We start from the raw sequence: 17,922 nt of genomic DNA, 5'->3' as shown, positions 1-17,922 counted from the left end.
TACCACCCAAATTACTGCATAGCAAGGCATTTGAGAACACAATATATATGATCCCCACCGAGCATGCTCTTTTTCCTCTCTAATAAGAGAATTCAATACAGTGGGACACTATAATAATTGTGTTCCCAATAATTATCACCACAACTTCTACCGGGACGTCTGGCCTACTCGTATCATGTTAAAATTTTCTAATACCATGAAGAATCTTATCTGCGAATCTGACTGATACCTGCAGGGTCTTTTCCCGAATAAGTCAGAGCCCTGTGGATTTCAGGCGTTTTTTTATCCCTGTAATTATATGACACAAAAAAGTAGAACTACAAACTTAGCGAGGATAAAATGTGAATCTATTAAACTATTGTCTTCACTATTTCTTTTTAATATGAAGTCACTGGGTAATTAACCAATGTTGATTAAAATAAATTTGCAACTGTACCAACTGCACAACGCTAGTAGGCCAAATTATGAGATGGGTAACAGACTAGTAGCTTCCTAGACTCTACCCATTTCAGTTCTTTGCACACTATTAAGTCTTGTCAAACTATATTCTTTGTAATAATTTGGAACAGTATGAGCATTTGAATTATACACGCGATAGGGTGCCATGAAAATGATCGTCATTTGCATTGGCTATTTAGGAAAATCTGGAGAAAAATGTTGTTTGCATAATAATTGGGAGTGCAGCGTTGTGTGCAGAAATATCATCCCATAATAAAATTTATTAGTAAGGCACAGTTGCTCTACTAGTGGGCTGAACGGTCTTATCAGTGAGGACAAAGTGGACTAGTACATGGATCTTAATCTGGATATCAAGAGAATCGAATAAATGTTTGAACAGCTTTTTATAAGTCTTGCTCGTTCCTCCACCAACACTCCGCATTGCAAGTTTAAAGAGCTTCAACCCAAAAGGCCCTTCTTATATAATAATACCGCTCTTCATTTGATACGGGTCTAGGTATGTGTAGGCCACGGCAAGGTCTGCATTTCTGGCTTTGATGACTTCACTAAGGCCGACCAACTCCGCTTGAAAGTCGTCCATCATCTGCTTGACTTCAGGCTCTTGGAACCTCTCCTCAGGGTACGAACCAAGTCGGACCTGCCGGCATCGCGAAAACAGAAACACTGTTCACAACCCTGGCAAATTTGAATGATTTAAAAAAAAAAAAAAAAAATGAAAAGGCAAGCAACTGCATAACGCTCAACTTACAGAATCGGAGTAGTCCAGTGCGAGGACGTATAGAGAGCATGCCACCTTGACCGTCTCGTCAATGTTTGGGAGCGTCTCCAAAATGGTCTTCATGCTGGACTGGCCTTTGGCAGTTGGAGACGGCTTGCGCAACATTGCAGAAGTATTGGGGGGGAACGTCTGGTATTCAAACTAGAAAACAAAACTTCAGCTCATACCGAAGACCTACATTTCACGCTCACGCGTGGTCATTTTCCGTTGCCTTTTTCCAATTTAAATATGATGAGTGTTGTTTCACCTGTCCATTATTGACGGCAGCATGTTGAGCTGAAACTGTGAAGATCACCATCGTGATGAACTTGACCACTTCGTCAACATTTTGGAAGGTCTCTGGACATCCTGCGAGGGGAAAATACCAGAAAAATAATTTCGTCTGCAAATTGTGTTGACAAATTTCATACCTGAGGATTTATCCCCTAAAAAGCAACGAGTCAATATCTCTTGAATCCATCCTTGAAGCTCAGAGTCTTTGAAAACCTCACTGTCGGAATGGTAGAAGTGCTCTACTACGCCCTTCACGAATCTGGAACGTAAAAATAATTTGCAATCTGTCTCTTTGGAGGGCCTTATACCTATCAAGTACTAAGGGTGGCGCAGACAAACAAATCAAAACAACCTGTGGATGATGTCCCATATTTTAAGGCCGTCGTCTCTGTAGTAGAAGTTGGGGATGGACTCGAGTCCTCGAGCGCGAATGTTGTCCGGCATGCAGAGCGAGGCGTACGTGAGCTCAGCTTGCGTCCGTATCATCAGCTCTCGAGTGCCGTCAAGTCCGAGTAAACTCTAGTCAGGTACAGGACAGCACGTGGCTGTGATCAGATTTGAGAATTAGAAAGCAAAAAAAAAAAAAAAAAAAAAAAGGTGTACTATAACCTGTCGTACCATTGCAAACATCCCATTAGTGTCCAAGAGAACTTTACGGGCCTCAGTACCGATGTGTAGAAGCCAGCGGAAGTGGAAAATAAGCAACTATGACGAGAGAGAAGAATACTCCAAATGATATTGCAAGTGAAATGAACTTTCATTTGAGCAAACAAAGTCACATTTTACCATCAAAATTCCCACGTGGGGACCAAGTGGTGGTCTTCACGTGTGGCTTGCGGATCAGATTGAGACTACCCAACACATTTAAATCGTTTGCAGTACCTTGTAGATGGGATGAATCGCAGAAAAGTTGCGAAAAAAGCTAACAGCCCAGGCCTCAGCGATGAAGTAAGTATTCTTGAGGTGGGAGATTGCCTGGTGAGTCATCATGTCAGCGTTTTTGACGAATATCTTGGCCAGAAGCCAGTCCGTCTCCGGGTCACTCGGCAGGAAAATGGGGTTTTCCTCCGAGGGTTGTTGATGCACCTGCCGAAATGTTGGTAAACACGGTACAATACTCATCCGGCAATCATTAACCAGTGCTACTATAATACATGAAATACCTGTATTGCAATCGGGATCATTTTTTTCTCAGGGTTCAGGTACAATAGACAGAGAGGAGCAGGCACTGTCAGTTTTTCCCCATTATATGGTTTTGCAGGTATTCCACTTAAAGTCTTCCGGTCATAAAGGAAGACATTTCCTTTCTGTGAGACAGTGAGGTGTATTACCTCATCTCAATCAATGATTCGGAACGGAATCTTTTCTAGGCACAGTCCATGGAAGTCTCTCTTCATACACCAGATACTGTACCTTCATTTCATTCTCCAGAGTACTGTCTTTCTCCAGGAACGGCTTCACCATTTCATCGGTGACTGGGAAATTTGGAGGGAGTTCTGAACAGCGTTCGATCAAGCAGGGGTTGACACCGTTCAGGAACTGGAACCCGAAAAAGTCATCTTCCTTCCAGTGCTCGGAGACATACTCTAGAACGACGTTCAGTGAAGGCAATTTTCTGTAACAGCAAATCTTTGCAGTTGCATTCTGAATGTTACGATCAAGAGTGTTGGCCCCGTCAGGCCACCACCGTTCGTGTGAACAGCTTTCTATTTTCACGATCTCAGGATAGCAAGTTGCTAAACGGCTTTCCCTACCTGACATTTTTGTCGCTCTGGTCCAGAAGATGCGTTTCATGTCTTCAATGCTTTGCCAACTTTCCTCAGATCCAAGCATCCCCTTTAGCTTGACTTCCAAGAGCCTGAAGTGCAACAGTATTCAAATGTTTTTCATGTTCTTTTATCAGGTTGGCAAGAAAATTTGGATTTGAACTCTAATGTGGTTGGTATTAAACATCTGACGGTCCTGACAGAAGGATTTCTCAAGATGTGTGTTGTAAATAAGCTAAGTTTTACTGCCTGACCAAACACATTTGGATGCCCCCTGTGTTGTTGGAAGACCAGGACCGCCAGCCCCTTTTGCACACCCCTGTTTTGATGGCTTGGGACATGTAAAACGTCATTAAACTCACCCAGCATACACGGCCTTCTTAGACTCATTCATTCTCGACATTGGCATGCGGAGTTGAAGAGGGACACTTGTTGGAGTGAAAGCGTTGTGGTAAGGAAGTCCTTTATATGTCGAGGCCCACCTAGAAAGAATAACATATTTCAAGCCGCTTGGAAACGCCGTCTTGCGTGTATCTTTTTCGGGAAAAACGTACTGGAAGTAGCTCTTTTGAGATGCCAGCTCATTTTTGCGGTGCTCAATCAACAACGGGTGCTCGTCTTCAAAGGCCTTCGTGGCTGGGAGAAAGAAAAGCCACATTTGATGTACAATGTCGCAAAAACTAAGGGCGTGAATTGTGTTTTACGCGAATATGAACCCCCACCTTTCCCCCCTCTCAGCTCCATTTCCTCGTGACTGCAAAGCCATTGGTAGCACGGGAAAAACAATTTTTCTCCTTCCGGTGTGGTCACCACTATTTTGGAGCAGAACCACTCGTCTTCGGGGAGGAACAAACGCGGGCCTTTCTTTAACTTCACCAGCAGAAGCGTCCCCAGCGACGCACTGGTTTTGATGGTGTACGTCGCAGTCTAGAATCCAAGATGGGAGGGTTGGAATAACTGGTGTACTCCAAAATACATGCACTGAAATTTGGATGTTTGAGCCGGTTTGGATTGTGGTGGATATAAGTATGCAAATGATTCAAACTTTAATATTTTTGAGCTATGGGCTAACAGAAGACACTTTTAAACATCTTCAAATTCTATCTATACTTTTTGTTGATGTTTAAAAGCAATAAATGTATTTTATGTTTCACAAAGAGATCAAGGACAGAAGAATGTACAGTTCCCTCTGCAATCAGTACACCCAAACACGTACACCACGTACATGATGCAAGTACACACATTTCCCACTGTCCAACTTACCTTCCCAGTCATCAAATTGACACCCCAGTTGTTCAAATCCGTTTTCTGGCTCTCCCCCTTACTTCCGACCAAGGTGACAAATACACGGTCAAATGTTCCGGCGAGGAACGTTTCTCCCGTCGTTACTTCCAGCTTGTACTCCGCCATGGTCCCCTCAATAATCAGAATCAAGAAATTCTGTAAAACGCAATGTTTTTAGGTACAGCACTAGTTTGGGCTGTGCTTCCAGTCGTCTGCTTTAAACCTGGCACCAATGTTCTCTTTTTTAACGTTTATCTTCCTCTGACGCAAATGAGTGATGGGACGCCGTATGTAAAATCGACTGCGTATGAAGATTTTAATAGCAAATATAGCTCCGGTAGAGAAGAAAAACTTAAATAAGCAAAAAAGCATGCAGACGGTTTGCATGAAGACCAAATTGAAGCGGCAACTACCAAAAGCCTGACGAGTCCCTCATCCATAAGTACACAAACAGCAGCAATTGCTTCATTTTTATATTTATTCATTTATTACTAGATTTGGGGTTGATGTCAAAAGATAAATATGATCAACATTTTGCCTTTTCTTCTCAGGTATTGGCTGAGTGCTGCCCAGTCCAGGGCGTGACCTCCCTTTCGGACCAAGTCCGTCGGGATTGGCTCCGGTTAACCCGTGACCCCGAACACGACAAGCAGTATAGAAAATGGATGGATTTTCAGGTATTTACGTCTGGATCTGATGCAAAAACTGAAAAGGTTGCACCTTTGTCTGAATGTGTAGACCACGCAAAATGGCAACTGTAGATGACATTTATTGTTATTAATATACAAAGAAAGACACCAAAGATGTTAAAGACAGGAGTGAAGGTCATGAGCCAGAAGGAAGTACAGATGTCATGCAGGAAGATGCAAACCTCTCAAAAGCATTCAGGTTCAGTTCTAGAGATCAGGGTAGAACTGTTCTGTAAAATATGTACTTTTGTGGTCAAAGACAAAAAGCAAGCGACATATCGATTATTTTATATCAACTGCAAGTGCTGAAAGAACGATTATAAATGGAATATATTTTGCCTTGCCAACAAACACCAGCTAGCGCAATCCCAGAGGGACTCCAGTAGCATTGCCAAGTTATTTGCAAATCTAACATAACGGTCCGTGTTTTACCAATTACTGCAAGCCCCTTCCTACTTAATAATACTGCTGTCCATTTGCTCTGGGTCCAAATACGTGTACGGGACAACAAGCTTTGCGTTTCTGGCCTTGATGGCTTCGCTCAGGCCGGACAACTCCGCTTGAAACTCCTTCATCATCTGCTTGACTTCAGGCTCTTGGAATCGTTCGTCGGGATATGAACCCAATGGCACCTGCTAGCGTCGAAAAAACAGACACGCGAACTCGTTAGGAGGATTTTCACGACACCGAGATGTCGCAGTGAGCTTTCTGCGAGAAGTTGACAATGTTCAACGTACGGAATCAGAGTAGTTCAGCGTGAGCACGTATAGAAGGCTCGCCGTCACGACCGTCTCGCCAATGTTCGGGAGCGTCTCCAAAATGGTCTCCATGCTGGATTGTCCTTTGGCGGTCGGAGAGGACTTGCGCAGCATTAAGGAACCATTGGGGACGAACGTCTGGTAGTCAAACTAAAGTTTCAAAAGAAATCACGTTAGCTCATGCTGAAGACTTGCAATGCGTCGTTTTCGGCCATAAGGTCAAACAAAATTCAACTGTAGTTGGTTTTGGATGTGCTGATTTGGTCCAATTATTGTTGCTAATTTTCACGGATTCCAAAACCAACTCAAATCCAGAATGAATACAATCTTTGAGGTGTGTTAACGTCTAGTACGCGGAAGCAGTTTCAACACCCGAAGTTTATGAAGATGCCGATTTTACAGGTTACTCTGTATATCCAAAGAGTCATTTCACCTGTCCGTTATTGACGGCAGCGTGCTGAGCTGAAACCGTGAAGATTACCATGGTGATGAATTTGACCACTTCCTCGAGATTTTGGAAAGCCTCTGGACATCCTGTGAGAAAAATACCAGAAAGAAATCAGTGGAGCGTCTGGGCACAGACATGGTGTTGACAAATAAATGCGGCTTTATACCCGAATATGTATTCCCTAAAAAGCAGTGAGTGAATATCTCATGGATCCATCCTTGTAGCTCAGAGTCTTTGACCACTTCACGGTTTGAACGATAGAAGTATCCCACGACCTCCTTCACAAATCTGCCAGGTAAAAACAGTTTCCCCAAATTGTCTCTCAGATGCCTTCAGTCAACTTATGTTAATTACTTCCGATTGCAAAAATGATCACGAAATAACCGATGGATGATGTTCCAGAGTTCGAGGCCATCATCTTTGTAATAGAAGTCGGGGATGGACTCTAGTCCTCGAGCGCGAATGTTGTCCGGTATACAGAGTGAGCTGTATGTGAGTTCAGCTTGGCTCCGATTCATGAGTTCTAGAGTGCCGTCAAGTCCGAGTGAACTCTAGTCGGGTAGAGTAAAACATACAGTCAGAAACACAACACGGGTACAATGATGAGTCAGAAATGTAACCAAGTCCTACCAGGGAAAATGTTCCATTCGCTCCCAGCAAACTTTCCCGGGCCTGAGCATTGATATGTACAATCCAGCGGAAGTGAGGTATCAGCAACTACACACAAAGGGTGGAATGTCTCAGATAACAGGAAATCATAAAGTTCAAAATCCGCATTAATTTGAGAAAAATAGAAGGCAGCAACAGAACCAGGCAGATTTTACAGACAGAATGTCTTGGCTCAGCCAGGTCCAGTTTAATGGTTGCTCTCCATTGTTCAGATTCACACGGGAGTTGGAGTCTGTCCCGGATGACTTTGGACAAAATGCAGGATCGCTAGTCAAAGGTAGCGCAACCTCTGCCACATTTTCAGGTAAGCCTATTGCAACATTGCGGGATCAGCCGATTTTCTTTCCGTACTCGTTTTTCATCAGCGCAGTTGCAGGTGTTAGCGAGACGACTCGAGAAATCCCCGTTCCCCGACCCCCAAAGCAAGCCGTACCTTGTAAATGGGATGAATGAGGGGGAAGTTGCGAAGAAGGCTAATAGCCCAGGTCTCAGCTATAAAGTGGGTGTTCTTCAGGTGGGAAATTGCCTGGTGAGTCATCATGTCAGCGTTTTTGACGAATATCTTGGCTAATAGCCAGTCCGTCTCCGGGTCGCTAGGCAGGAAAATTGGGTTTTCCTCGGAGGGTTGTTGATGCACCTGCAAAAAAACAAACAAACAAACAAAAAAAACCAGGGCTGGACATGGTGAAAAACTGATTTGTCAACGATGGATCAGTGGCAAATACCTGTATTGCAATTGGTATCAGTTTTTTCTCAGGGTTCAGGTACAGTAGACAAAGAGGAGCAGGCACTGTCAGGTTTTCGCCATGATATAGCTTCCCCGGTATTCCGCTCAAGTTCTTCTGGTCATAGAGGAACATATTCCCTCTCTGTGTGATAGTCAGATGTTACATCCCAATGGATCCTTTTCTGGGTCGGATCAATGTAAGGCGCGTCACCGATACCTTAAATTCATTGTGCAGAGGCATCCCAATCTCCAAGTATGGCTTGACCATCTCCTCGGTGACTGGGAAATTTGGAGGAAGCTCTGAACACCGTCTGATCAGACAGGGGTTAACGCCGTTCAAGAACTGCTGCCCGTAAAAGTCGTCGTCTTTCCAGTGCTCAGAAAGGTACTCTAAAAAAAATTGGGAAATGAAGGCAATTTGGCAGCAAAACTTGAGACATTTAACAAGAGTTTGTAAGATTTGTGTCTTTTTTTTTTTTTTTTTTTTTTGTGAAGAGGAACTCTAGCCCTTATCCAGACTTTACCTATAATTATCTTAGATTATAATCGGATTTATTGCTTTATTTCTAATTTAGATGTATGCCGCACTGAAAGAGATATTCATATATGTATGATGACAATAATGGAAATCTATAACTCGACAACCTACCCGATATTTCTGTCTTCCTGTCACTGAATATTGTTTTCATGTCTTCAATCGTTGCCCAGCTTTCCTCAGATCCGAGCATCCCCTTCATCTTCAGTTCCAAGACCCTAAATTCCAACCGGATTCAAATGCCCTTACTGACAACTCCCAATTTAACATCGCAAAGTTGACACACAAATGTTACGAGTTTGTGGACTTGCCCTGAGGTAAAAGCCGCCTCCGATTCTTTCATTCTCGACTTTGACATGCGTATTTCAGCAGGGACGCTTGATGTACTAAAATTGCTGTGGCGTGGAAGTCCTTCACTGGTCGAGGCCCACCTAGAAAGAATAGCATGATATTTTCAGACCGCATTGAAAAACTTTCAAAAACCCAGAACCTACTGGAAGTTGGTCTTTTTAGATGCCAGCTCGTTTTTGCGGTGCTCAATCAACAGTGGGTGGTCGTCTTCAAAAGCCTTCATGGCTGGAATAGAAAAACCCAAACCATATTTGATTCCATCTATAAACAAATAAAAATAAAAAAAAGCCAGTTGAAATGCAAAATCTATATTTGGGGATCGGAAACCAAACCTTTTCCTCCTCTTAGCTCCACGACCTCGTTATTGGAAAGCCATTGGTAGCACGGGAAAAGAAGGGTCTCCCCTTCTGGGGTGCTCACCACGATTTTAGAGCAGAACCACTCATCATCCTGGAGGGGAACACGTGGGTTTTTCTCGACCTTCAGCAGCAGCAGTTTCCCCAGAGACGTGTCGGTTTGGATCGTGTACGTCTCACTCTAGAAAGACGTGAAAATAATTTGTCGCTCGCTGCATCGCAGTTCACAGTCTCGGAGATCACTGTAGTGCAGTTACCCGCACATCTATGGGAGAGTTTGCATAATTGCCACTTTGACTACAACGAGGCATCTAACGAGTTTCCTTTGCGGCTCATCAATACGCAATTTGGCAAATTTCAGTGTAATTTTCAGATCATTTTAGAGACCATTGCAGACCCCGACAATTTTGTCAGCGATTGTACACGTTCAAGACTCCCACTCACCGTCCCAGTCTTGAAATCAACGCCCCAGTTATCCAAATCGGTTTTTTCGCTCTGACCTTCACTTCCCACCAAGGTTACAAGTATGTGGTCAAGCGTTCCGGAACTCTCTCTCTCGCCGGTCGTCACTTCCAGCTTGTACTCAGCCATGGTCATGCAGTAGTAGCAGCAGCAGCAAGTGAAGACAGTCTTCAAACCAGATTTTTTTTTTTTTTTAAATATGTTTAGGTGGTTTTTCCAGAGTTTCCAGTCATCTTCTGAAGACTACCAGTGACTTCTCAAAAAGGTATGCACATCTCAACTCCAACTGAGTTACAAGAGGCACCGTTTATCAGGTTTGTGTGGATTTTTTCATGTCTATAAAACACATCTGTCCTCTTCAACAAGAAAACGTTTTGCAATTCTGTTTTAGCAAATACAAAAACATATACATACACAACATACCATAAGTCAATGACCTGCAATTAGCCCTCAGGAACAGTCGTGTGAGCGCGAGTGTACATGACAAACTTGTTCAGCATGTTTAATAAGATGAAGTGCTGTACAGGTAAAGTTTGAGATGAAGCCTTAGCCAGTTGTCTTTGGGTGAGGAGTACACGCCACAATATTTTCATTGCATGCCAAGTTAAAATGAATGCTCCCAATTGAGGCCACGTTTTTTTTTTTTTTTTTGCATAATTGAACGGTTCTGACATTGGCACTGATAAGTGGGGAATGTCCTTGTTCCCAGAAGTAGAGTGCAGAAAGAGATCAAGATCAACCAGAGACTCTTTATTGACCATTAAAAGCTCACATTATGCCAGGCCATTTGTTTTGAAGCCACAGTCTCACGTCAGTATTGCCCAAAAACAGCACTTCCTGTTAACATTGTTAAATAGTCACGCTGTTTTCAGTTTCTTTGGGATTCAAGTACAGATAGGGCAGCTGAAGCTCCTCATTCCTCTTCACGATGGTGTCGCTGATCGTGGACAACTCTGCTTGAAAGTCCTCAATCATCCTCAGGACTGCAGGCTCGCTAAAACGTTGAGGGTACTGACCGAGAGGGACCTGGCCAAGGTAAACGGACATTTTGAAGTATTGACAAACAACCAACGTGGCAATCTCAAGTGGGGAGGGAAAAAAAAAAAAAAAAAAAAAAAAAAAAAAAAAAAAAAAAAAAAAAAAAAAAAAAAAGTGTTAAACTTACAAAGTCCTTGTACTTCTCGCTAAGGAACCAGTGAGACATGGTGACTGATCCGAACGATATGTTGGGCAGAGTCAACAGGATGTCATCCATGGTGGCCTTCCCTTTTACAGTCGGGGGAGCCAGATGTAGAAACAAAGGCCCATTCGGGATCCAACTTAGATAATCCATCTGTTGGGAACACACCCATCAAACGTAGACTTTACGGCAAACCCAAGTCTCTCGTCGCAAAGCTTTCACCTGGCCCATGTTCACCGAATTATGCCGCGCCGACACGGTGAAGATCAACATCGTGATGTACTCGATGAGCTCTTCCACGTGGTGAAACCTTGAAGGGAAACCTGTGAAAAAAAAAAAAAAAAAAACGGGGTAGTCTCAAACCTGCGTTTTGGCCAGAACCCATTCCAGTACGAGACCGACAAGGCAATACCTGATGCTGCATTACCCAGAAACCCATAGGTGAAGATCTCATTGGCCCATTCCTGGAGCTCAAAATCTGCAGACACCTCATTGTCCAGTGGATAGTAGTATGACACCACTGCCTTGACAAAGCTGAGGGGTGATATGAAATAATAATCCATATTATTAGCTCAAATACCACATCAAGCCACTCAAAAACTGTTGACCAGCAGACCAGAACTGACCTGTTAATGACATTCCACATCCTCAAAGCATCGTCTCTGTAATAAAAGTCGGGGATGGACTCCAGACCCCTGGCAGCGATGTCTTCTGGGACACGGAGCGAAGCGTAGGTCAACCGGGCGAGCGCCCTTCTCATGAGAGGCAGTTGACCCTCTGCGGAAATCGAAGACTTCGACAAAAACGGAACGCTTGATCAGTTGATTGGAGATTTTTTTTGCCGGGTCAAACCCTCCGAAAAGAAAAATGATACATTATCGAAAAGTCTTCCCGGGCCGTAGAGAACTGCGCGAGCTACGGTGTTCACGTGGAGGGTGCTTCGATGGTGCGGCATCAGCAGCTGGAAGACAAGTGAGGAATTATCACAGGTATCCTGTCCATATACAATTTTTTTTTTTTTTTTTTTAAATTGCCGTGAGTTTACTTTGTGCAGGGGGTGAACCATCGGCAGGTTGCGAAGCGTCGCCATTGCAAAAACCTCCGCTATCAAATGCGTGTTGTGCAAATGGCTGACCAGCAAGCAGTGCAAGGCGTCGACGTGTCTCACGTGCAGCTTGGCCAGCAGCCAGTCTGCCTCGGAATCGCCGGGCAGAAATATCGGATTGGCCTCCGAGGGCCGCTGGCCGAGCTGCGGGACGGAAAAGATTTAAATGCTTATAAAAAAAAAATTAAAAAAAAATAAAGGTGGATTAAAGAAGGCGGACCTGAATGGCAATGGGGAGTAATTTCTTCTCAGGGGTTACGTAAAGTAGGCAGAGGGCAGCCGGCAGAGGAACTCGCTTCCCATCCACAACGGTTGTCGGGAGACCCTCCATGATTTTGTAATCGACGATGAATATTTTGCCATTCTGGAAAAACCACAGCAACAAAATAAATACTTTTTGCCGAGGTCACGAGATACGTTTTCTACCTTCATTTCTTTCGTCAGGCTGGTTCCTTCGGCCAGAAACGGCTTCACCATCTCATCCGTGACGGGGAAGTTGGACGGCAGCTCGGAGCAGCGGCGGATCACGTGAGGGTTGACGCCGTTGAGGAACTGGTACGCGAAAAAGTCGTCGTCCTTCCACAGCTGAGACACTCTCTCTGGACAGAAGTCATTTTTTTTTTTTTTAAATCATTTTTCATTTTGGAAAAAAAAAAAAATGTACAGCCGATACCTGAAAGGGTTGATTTTGTGAACCAGGACACATTCTTCATGCTCTCAAAGTTTTCCCAGCGCGCCGAAGTATCCAGTACGCCTTTCTCCGAGAGCTCATCCTTTCTGGGCAAAAATGAATACAAACCGCATGTGCCGGCTATTAACATTCAGTCGTCCACAGATGAAATTGAGACAAGGTTAAATGCGCTCACGCGAACTTCATTCTGTATTCGAACTGCTTGGCTTTTGAGAAGGAGAAGCGGACCTCTGCCGGGAGGGAATTTGGATCTTTGACGCTCAAGACGTGAGACATTCCGTCGGCGTACTTGGCCCATCTGATGATGACAGAAAAAGTCAGGACAACACTTCCATGAGCGAGTAGCCGGATTAAAAACTTGATTTACTTGTAGGCAGACTTCTGTTGGGCCAATTCATTTTGCCGTTGCTCACGAAGTTGCGGGTAGTAGTCTTCGAATGCTTTCGTGGCTGCCGGAGATGACATTTTTAAAATCATCACGCCACCTTGCTTAAAAATAGAATTATTGTATGTGGACGTGTGGGGCGGCACGGTGGCCGCACAGTTCTGAGGTCCCGGGTTCGATCCCGGACCCGCCTGTGTGGAGTTTGCATGTTCTCCAGGTCCCTGCGAGGGTTTTTCCCCTCCGGGCACTCCGCTTTCCTCCCACATCCCAAAAACATGCAACATTAATCGCTCTAAATTGCCCCCAGGTGTGATTGTGAGTGCGACTGTTTGTCTTGATGTGCCCCGCGATTGGCTGGCAACCCGTTTAGGGTGTACACCGCCTCCTGCCCGTTGACAGCTGGGCTAGGCTCCATCACTCCCCGCGATCCTCGTGAGGATGAGCACTAAAGAAAATGGATGGCTGTACATCCAGTGTTCCCTCACTGCATGCATTTCATCTATTGCAGATTCGGTGCATTGCGGGGTGGGGATCTCTAAAATGTCATTTTGCTGGATTTTGAGTCAATTAAACGTTAAAAGTATATATAAAAAACACAAGGACTAAAATGTACAGTACATTCAAAAGTATAGAAATGTGGTCGTCACTTGCCAGGTTTCACCTATTGGATGGGTGGTCCGGAAAAGCAACATTAATTGAACACTCTAAATTGCCCGAAGGTGTGATTGAGAGCATGGCCGTTTGTCACCATCTGCCCTGCGATTGGCTGGACGGGTGGCACAGTGGTTCATCTGGAAAGTGTTGACGTCACAGTTCTGAGGACCCGGGTTTAATCCCAGCCCTCCCTGTGTGGAGTTTGCATGTTCTTCCTGTGCAGTCCAGTTTCCTCCCACATCCCAAAAACACGCAACATTATTTTGACACTAAATTGCCCATAGGTGCGATTGTCTCTACGTGCCCTGCGATCAGCTGGCAACCAGTTCAGGGTTTACCCCGCCTCCTGCCCGTTGACAGCTGGGATAGGCTCCAGCACGCCCCACGACCCTTGTGAGGATAAGCGGCTCAGAAAACAGATGTTTGGCCCACCACACTAACCTCGGCCTCCTCTCAAGAGCACAAGTTCACCCGCAGACAGCCACTTGTAGCAGGGGAAGAAAACGTCGTCGTCCTCAGGAGTCGTCACCACGACGGTGGAGCAAAACCACTCCTGGTCTCGGGATTCGTGCATGGGGTCGCTCTCCAGCTGGACCAGGAGGAGGCACCCGAGCGTGAACGTGGACATCACGGAGGACATTACCACCTGCGGGTGAGGAAAATTTATCATAGCAAAAGAACGGAAGTAACACTACTCATGCTGTTCATTTTCAATACAATGCGTCGCTTGCTGAACGGCAAAAGTTCGAAACACGTTTGGCCCAATTAGAATCGCGCAAGCGTCCAGTTTTCTACTTCCACTCCTTTCTGTGACTCAGCCAGTCTCTCTGAAACACATCGATCCATTTATGGCTCAAAAAAAAAAAAAAAAAAAAAACATTCAAAAAGTTAAGAGAAGGTCAAATTGAGTCCACCTGTGAAGTGAATTTAGGCTACATTCTGAAATTTCAAAAAACCCAAACTTTTAGTAAGTAACGTACAAGATTATCGGACATATTGTACCTTTTCGCTTCCATTAGCCGCTCCGCCACCGGTCAGCCGAGTCCGGTTGGACTGCCCTTCCGTGCCCAGCAGAGTGACGTAGACATTATCGAAGGCGCCCACGGGCGGCGCGTCACCCGTCGTCACCGTCAACCCGTACTCCGCCATTTTACCGCAATAACGACGACGACGACGACTCGGCTTTTATTCCGCAAGCCTGCCGCGCGGTCCTGGTCCTCGCCTGGGTGCCGGCAGTTCTGCGCAAGTAGAAATGATTCCAGAACTTGGCTTTTAAGCGAACCGTGGTCCAGCCCCCAGGTGAGCTGACACAGGTGCGCGCCATTGACTACTTACCTCATGAACGAAGTCGCTCTTGACTTTGTTCAGTTGGGATTCCAGGTGAGTTTTGCACACAAAAAGATGAATTTTATGAAAGGCATTGAGAAAATGTGGCGGGTTATATAAGAAAAAGAAGGAAAAAAATACTCTGTAATGCATTGGTGTCAAAATTAAGGCCAGGGGCCCAGATCTGGGCCGGCAAATATTTTTGGAGGCCCTGAAAACAAGTATTGAGTCTAGTATGTACGCACCGGGCTAAATGCGGCGCTGAACCGCCACACCTGCAGCCAAACAAAAATCTCAACATTGGACTCGATTGGCTGCATTTCTCACGCATGTCAGGACTCTGAACTGTCTTTCGGTGGGAATGTGAAAGGGGGAAGTGGGTCTGTAGCAAAGGCAGGCTTTGCATTTGATACCCGGAGACTTAACATCATTTTGCAGCGGGGCTCGTCGTGCTGAGAACTAAAGCGGACTTCATAACCGCACATTGCGGTTCAGACTGTAATGGAAAGGTTCAGCGGTTTTGGAAATGTGCTCTTTTTTAAACTGTCAAACTGGCCTGTGCTTGCTTGCCGTTAATTGTTTTTTGCGTGGAGTTAAACTGACTTTGTATTTAACTTGCCATGATACTCTCTCGTGATCCCTCTGCAGCTCCACCATTCCTCTGGACTAGAGAATACTGGTCCATGTTTGCCTCCAGGGTCCAAGACACCAAAGACAACTGGCACAGGCTGCAGCTGTCTCGGAAGCCCGCTACGTGCCACGGCATTTCTTCGGGCGGCCTGCTGAACCGGTCCGACCGAGACTCTTCAGAGAGTCGGACCCCGGGCCGAGGCTGGACCTCGAAGGCCTCCAGGTGGCAGTTGCGGACCACCTTGGCCCCCCTGGGGCAGTGGGGTAAAACCTCGTGTTCACCGTTGAGCAAGAATGTTCTACCGGTTCTGGATAGTCGTCAAAATGGCTCGCGCACTTGATCCACAATCCAGTGGCTTTGGTCTTTCACGGTTTACTGACTCGCCGCATTGATACCTCTGCCCGAACGTCAATGTGGTCGCCATATTTGTCAGAGCGAAGAGCCGTGTAATTTTTTTCCATTTAATGAGGAAAATTGATTTTGTCTTGTGGCTTCAGTTGGTTTTGTGTTTGTCTTTCGATCGATGTAGGATGGCGTACTTGTGTCAAACAAAACCCATCACGCACGAAATGCATTTTTATGCAGATGGATCTTAATAATTCATTGGAGAAATCCGGTGTATGTGTAAAAAGTGAATGTTACAGCTAGAATGCGATTCCTGCGTTTGCGCAATTAAGTTTTCCAGACTCGTTTAATTGAATGACATGCACCGGCAATGCTCTGCGGTAGACACACGAGGTCAGTATTGTGCTTTACAGGCACGCGTGGATTTCTCACAAAATGAGTTCAATGGATTTGGGGGGGGAAAAAAAAAAAAAAAAAACGCTGCTCCCGCGGATGAACGCAGGATGGCGCAGTAAGATTTCTGTCCGCTGTCCGAGGTGCTGAAACACAGTTGACGCCCCCCCAACCCGCAGCAGATGTCAAATTCAACCCCACCCCCTCCCCCCAGTTAAACTTTAGGACGCGCCACTGAATTTCAATTGATGAAATTGTGTGCGCCCCCCCCCCCAAATTATACTCATGATAAAACTGTCGTATGTCTGGGTTTTGCGGTCTTTTTCCAGCAGATGTGCTAATGAGGCGGGTGAGAGACCTTGAGAGAGAGAGAGAGAGAGAGAGAGAGAGAGAGAGAGAGAGAGAGATGAAGTGAGAAAGGGAGAGGGGGGGGCGAGAAAGAGGGAGGGAGTTGGGAGAGAAAGACGGGGAGGGCCATCTATGGTCGAACAGTGAGGGGAAAAATATGGTATGAGGGTGAGTGAATGCGCCAACATCGGCCGAATTTTGAAGTATCGGGAACTCCGAAACGCTGCCGATGCCAGCCACTGATTCTTAAGGCAAATAAATATAGGAAATATGTATTTTTTTCAGTTAGCTGTCATTTTGGGAATCGAAATTTTGTATGTGCGTGTATATATTTGGTTGATCAAACTCAGGCTCTCGTGACTGCGTACCCATATAAAAGAATTATTGCCTCGTTCAATTATAATGACCACAATGGATTGATAGTTTTAAAATCATAGCTCCATTTTTTTTTTAAATTTTTTTTTTTACCCCAGCTGTTAAATTTCTTTTCAGAAGGCGGATTGGTAACCATAGAATCCTTGCAATATCTATAACGTTATGAAAAGAGAAGACAATTTGCAATTAAAAAGAAAAAAATACATATTTCCAAAGGGCAGCACGGTGGTGCAGCTGTAGAGCGTCGACCTCACAGTTCTGAGGACCGGGGGTTCAAATACCGGCTCACCTGTGTGGAGTTTGCATGTTTCCCCGGGCCTGCGTGGGTTTTCTCCAGGTACTCCGGTTTCCTCCCATATCCCCAAAAAACATGCAACATTAATTGGAGACTAAATTGCCCCGAGGTGTGATTATGATTGCAACTGTTTTCTGTCTCCATGTGCCCTGCGATTGGCTGGCGACTGTTTCATTGTGTAACCCCGCCTCCTGCCCAATGACAGCTGAGACTGGCTCCACCACTCCCCCGACCCTCGTGAGGATAAGCGGCTCAGAAAAGTGATGGATATTTCCCAAGAAATATGAAGTACAGTCGCATCATTTGCTCTCGTGGGACACATAAAATGATTTGTTGGGCCGGATGTGGCCCCCGGCCCACCAGGTTTACACTTCCATCCATCCATTTATTTTGCCGCTTATCCTCACAAGGGCCGCGGGGTGTGCTGGAGCCTGTCCCAGCTGTCAACGGGCAGGAGGCGGGATACACCCTGAACTGGTTGCTAGCAGTTGTGATATTAAAAAAAATCTATCTATCTATCTATCTATCTATCTATCTATCTATCTATCTATCTATCTATCTATCTATCTATCTATCTATCTATCTATCTATCTATCTATCTATCTATCTATCTATCTATCTATCTATCTATCTATGATT

The 17,922-nt window shown here is 45.1% G+C and overlaps 4 protein-coding genes across 4 annotated transcripts in view; 1 reads left to right on the top strand and 3 right to left on the bottom strand.

The window, feature by feature from the left end:
- Positions 1-64: 64 nt before the first annotated feature.
- Positions 65-4,686, bottom strand: LOC133496972 (arachidonate 12-lipoxygenase, 12R-type-like). Its single transcript, XM_061813110.1, has 14 exons — positions 4,666-4,686; positions 3,999-4,203; positions 3,831-3,912; positions 3,639-3,758; positions 3,265-3,368; positions 2,924-3,096; positions 2,674-2,817; positions 2,393-2,596; positions 2,129-2,215; positions 1,863-2,029; positions 1,648-1,769; positions 1,485-1,585; positions 1,208-1,378; positions 65-1,096 (listed from the first exon to the last, which is right to left on the bottom strand). Exons 1-14 carry the CDS (start codon positions 4,684-4,686, stop codon positions 917-919), a joined length of 1,881 nt encoding a protein of 626 aa, XP_061669094.1. The 3' UTR covers positions 65-916.
- Positions 4,687-5,397: 711 nt separating this feature from the next.
- Positions 5,398-10,126, bottom strand: LOC133496366 (hydroperoxide isomerase ALOXE3-like). The gene is made up of 14 exons (XM_061811847.1): positions 9,538-10,126; positions 9,070-9,274; positions 8,881-8,962; positions 8,698-8,817; positions 8,501-8,604; positions 8,069-8,241; positions 7,850-7,993; positions 7,558-7,761; positions 7,086-7,172; positions 6,840-7,006; positions 6,622-6,743; positions 6,441-6,541; positions 5,987-6,157; positions 5,398-5,881 (listed from the first exon to the last, which is right to left on the bottom strand). Exons 1-14 carry the CDS (start codon positions 9,688-9,690, stop codon positions 5,702-5,704), a joined length of 2,013 nt encoding a protein of 670 aa, XP_061667831.1. The 5' UTR covers positions 9,691-10,126; the 3' UTR covers positions 5,398-5,701.
- Positions 10,127-10,284: 158 nt separating this feature from the next.
- On the bottom strand, positions 10,285-14,829 carry LOC133496367 (polyunsaturated fatty acid lipoxygenase ALOX8-like). The gene is made up of 14 exons (XM_061811848.1): positions 14,573-14,829; positions 14,012-14,216; positions 12,899-12,980; positions 12,707-12,829; positions 12,514-12,617; positions 12,267-12,439; positions 12,061-12,204; positions 11,781-11,984; positions 11,610-11,696; positions 11,362-11,528; positions 11,148-11,269; positions 10,958-11,058; positions 10,721-10,888; positions 10,285-10,581 (listed from the first exon to the last, which is right to left on the bottom strand). Exons 1-14 carry the CDS (start codon positions 14,717-14,719, stop codon positions 10,405-10,407), a joined length of 2,004 nt encoding a protein of 667 aa, XP_061667832.1. The 5' UTR covers positions 14,720-14,829; the 3' UTR covers positions 10,285-10,404.
- A 141-nt stretch (positions 14,830-14,970) lies between these two features.
- The window catches only part of grm1a (glutamate receptor, metabotropic 1a), a 32,867-nt gene continuing 29,915 nt past the window's right edge, over positions 14,971-17,922 (top strand). The window contains exon 1 of the mRNA XM_061811854.1: positions 14,971-15,790. The gene's annotated coding sequence lies outside the window, so the exon portion shown is untranslated. The remainder of the gene's footprint in view (positions 15,791-17,922) is intronic.

The sequence above is a fragment of the Syngnathoides biaculeatus genome, chromosome 23 (assembly GCF_019802595.1).
Source record: "Syngnathoides biaculeatus isolate LvHL_M chromosome 23, ASM1980259v1, whole genome shotgun sequence".
In the NCBI taxonomy this organism is placed as follows: domain Eukaryota; kingdom Metazoa; phylum Chordata; class Actinopteri; order Syngnathiformes; family Syngnathidae; genus Syngnathoides; species Syngnathoides biaculeatus.
This window is presented reverse-complemented; position numbering and strand designations above follow the sequence as displayed.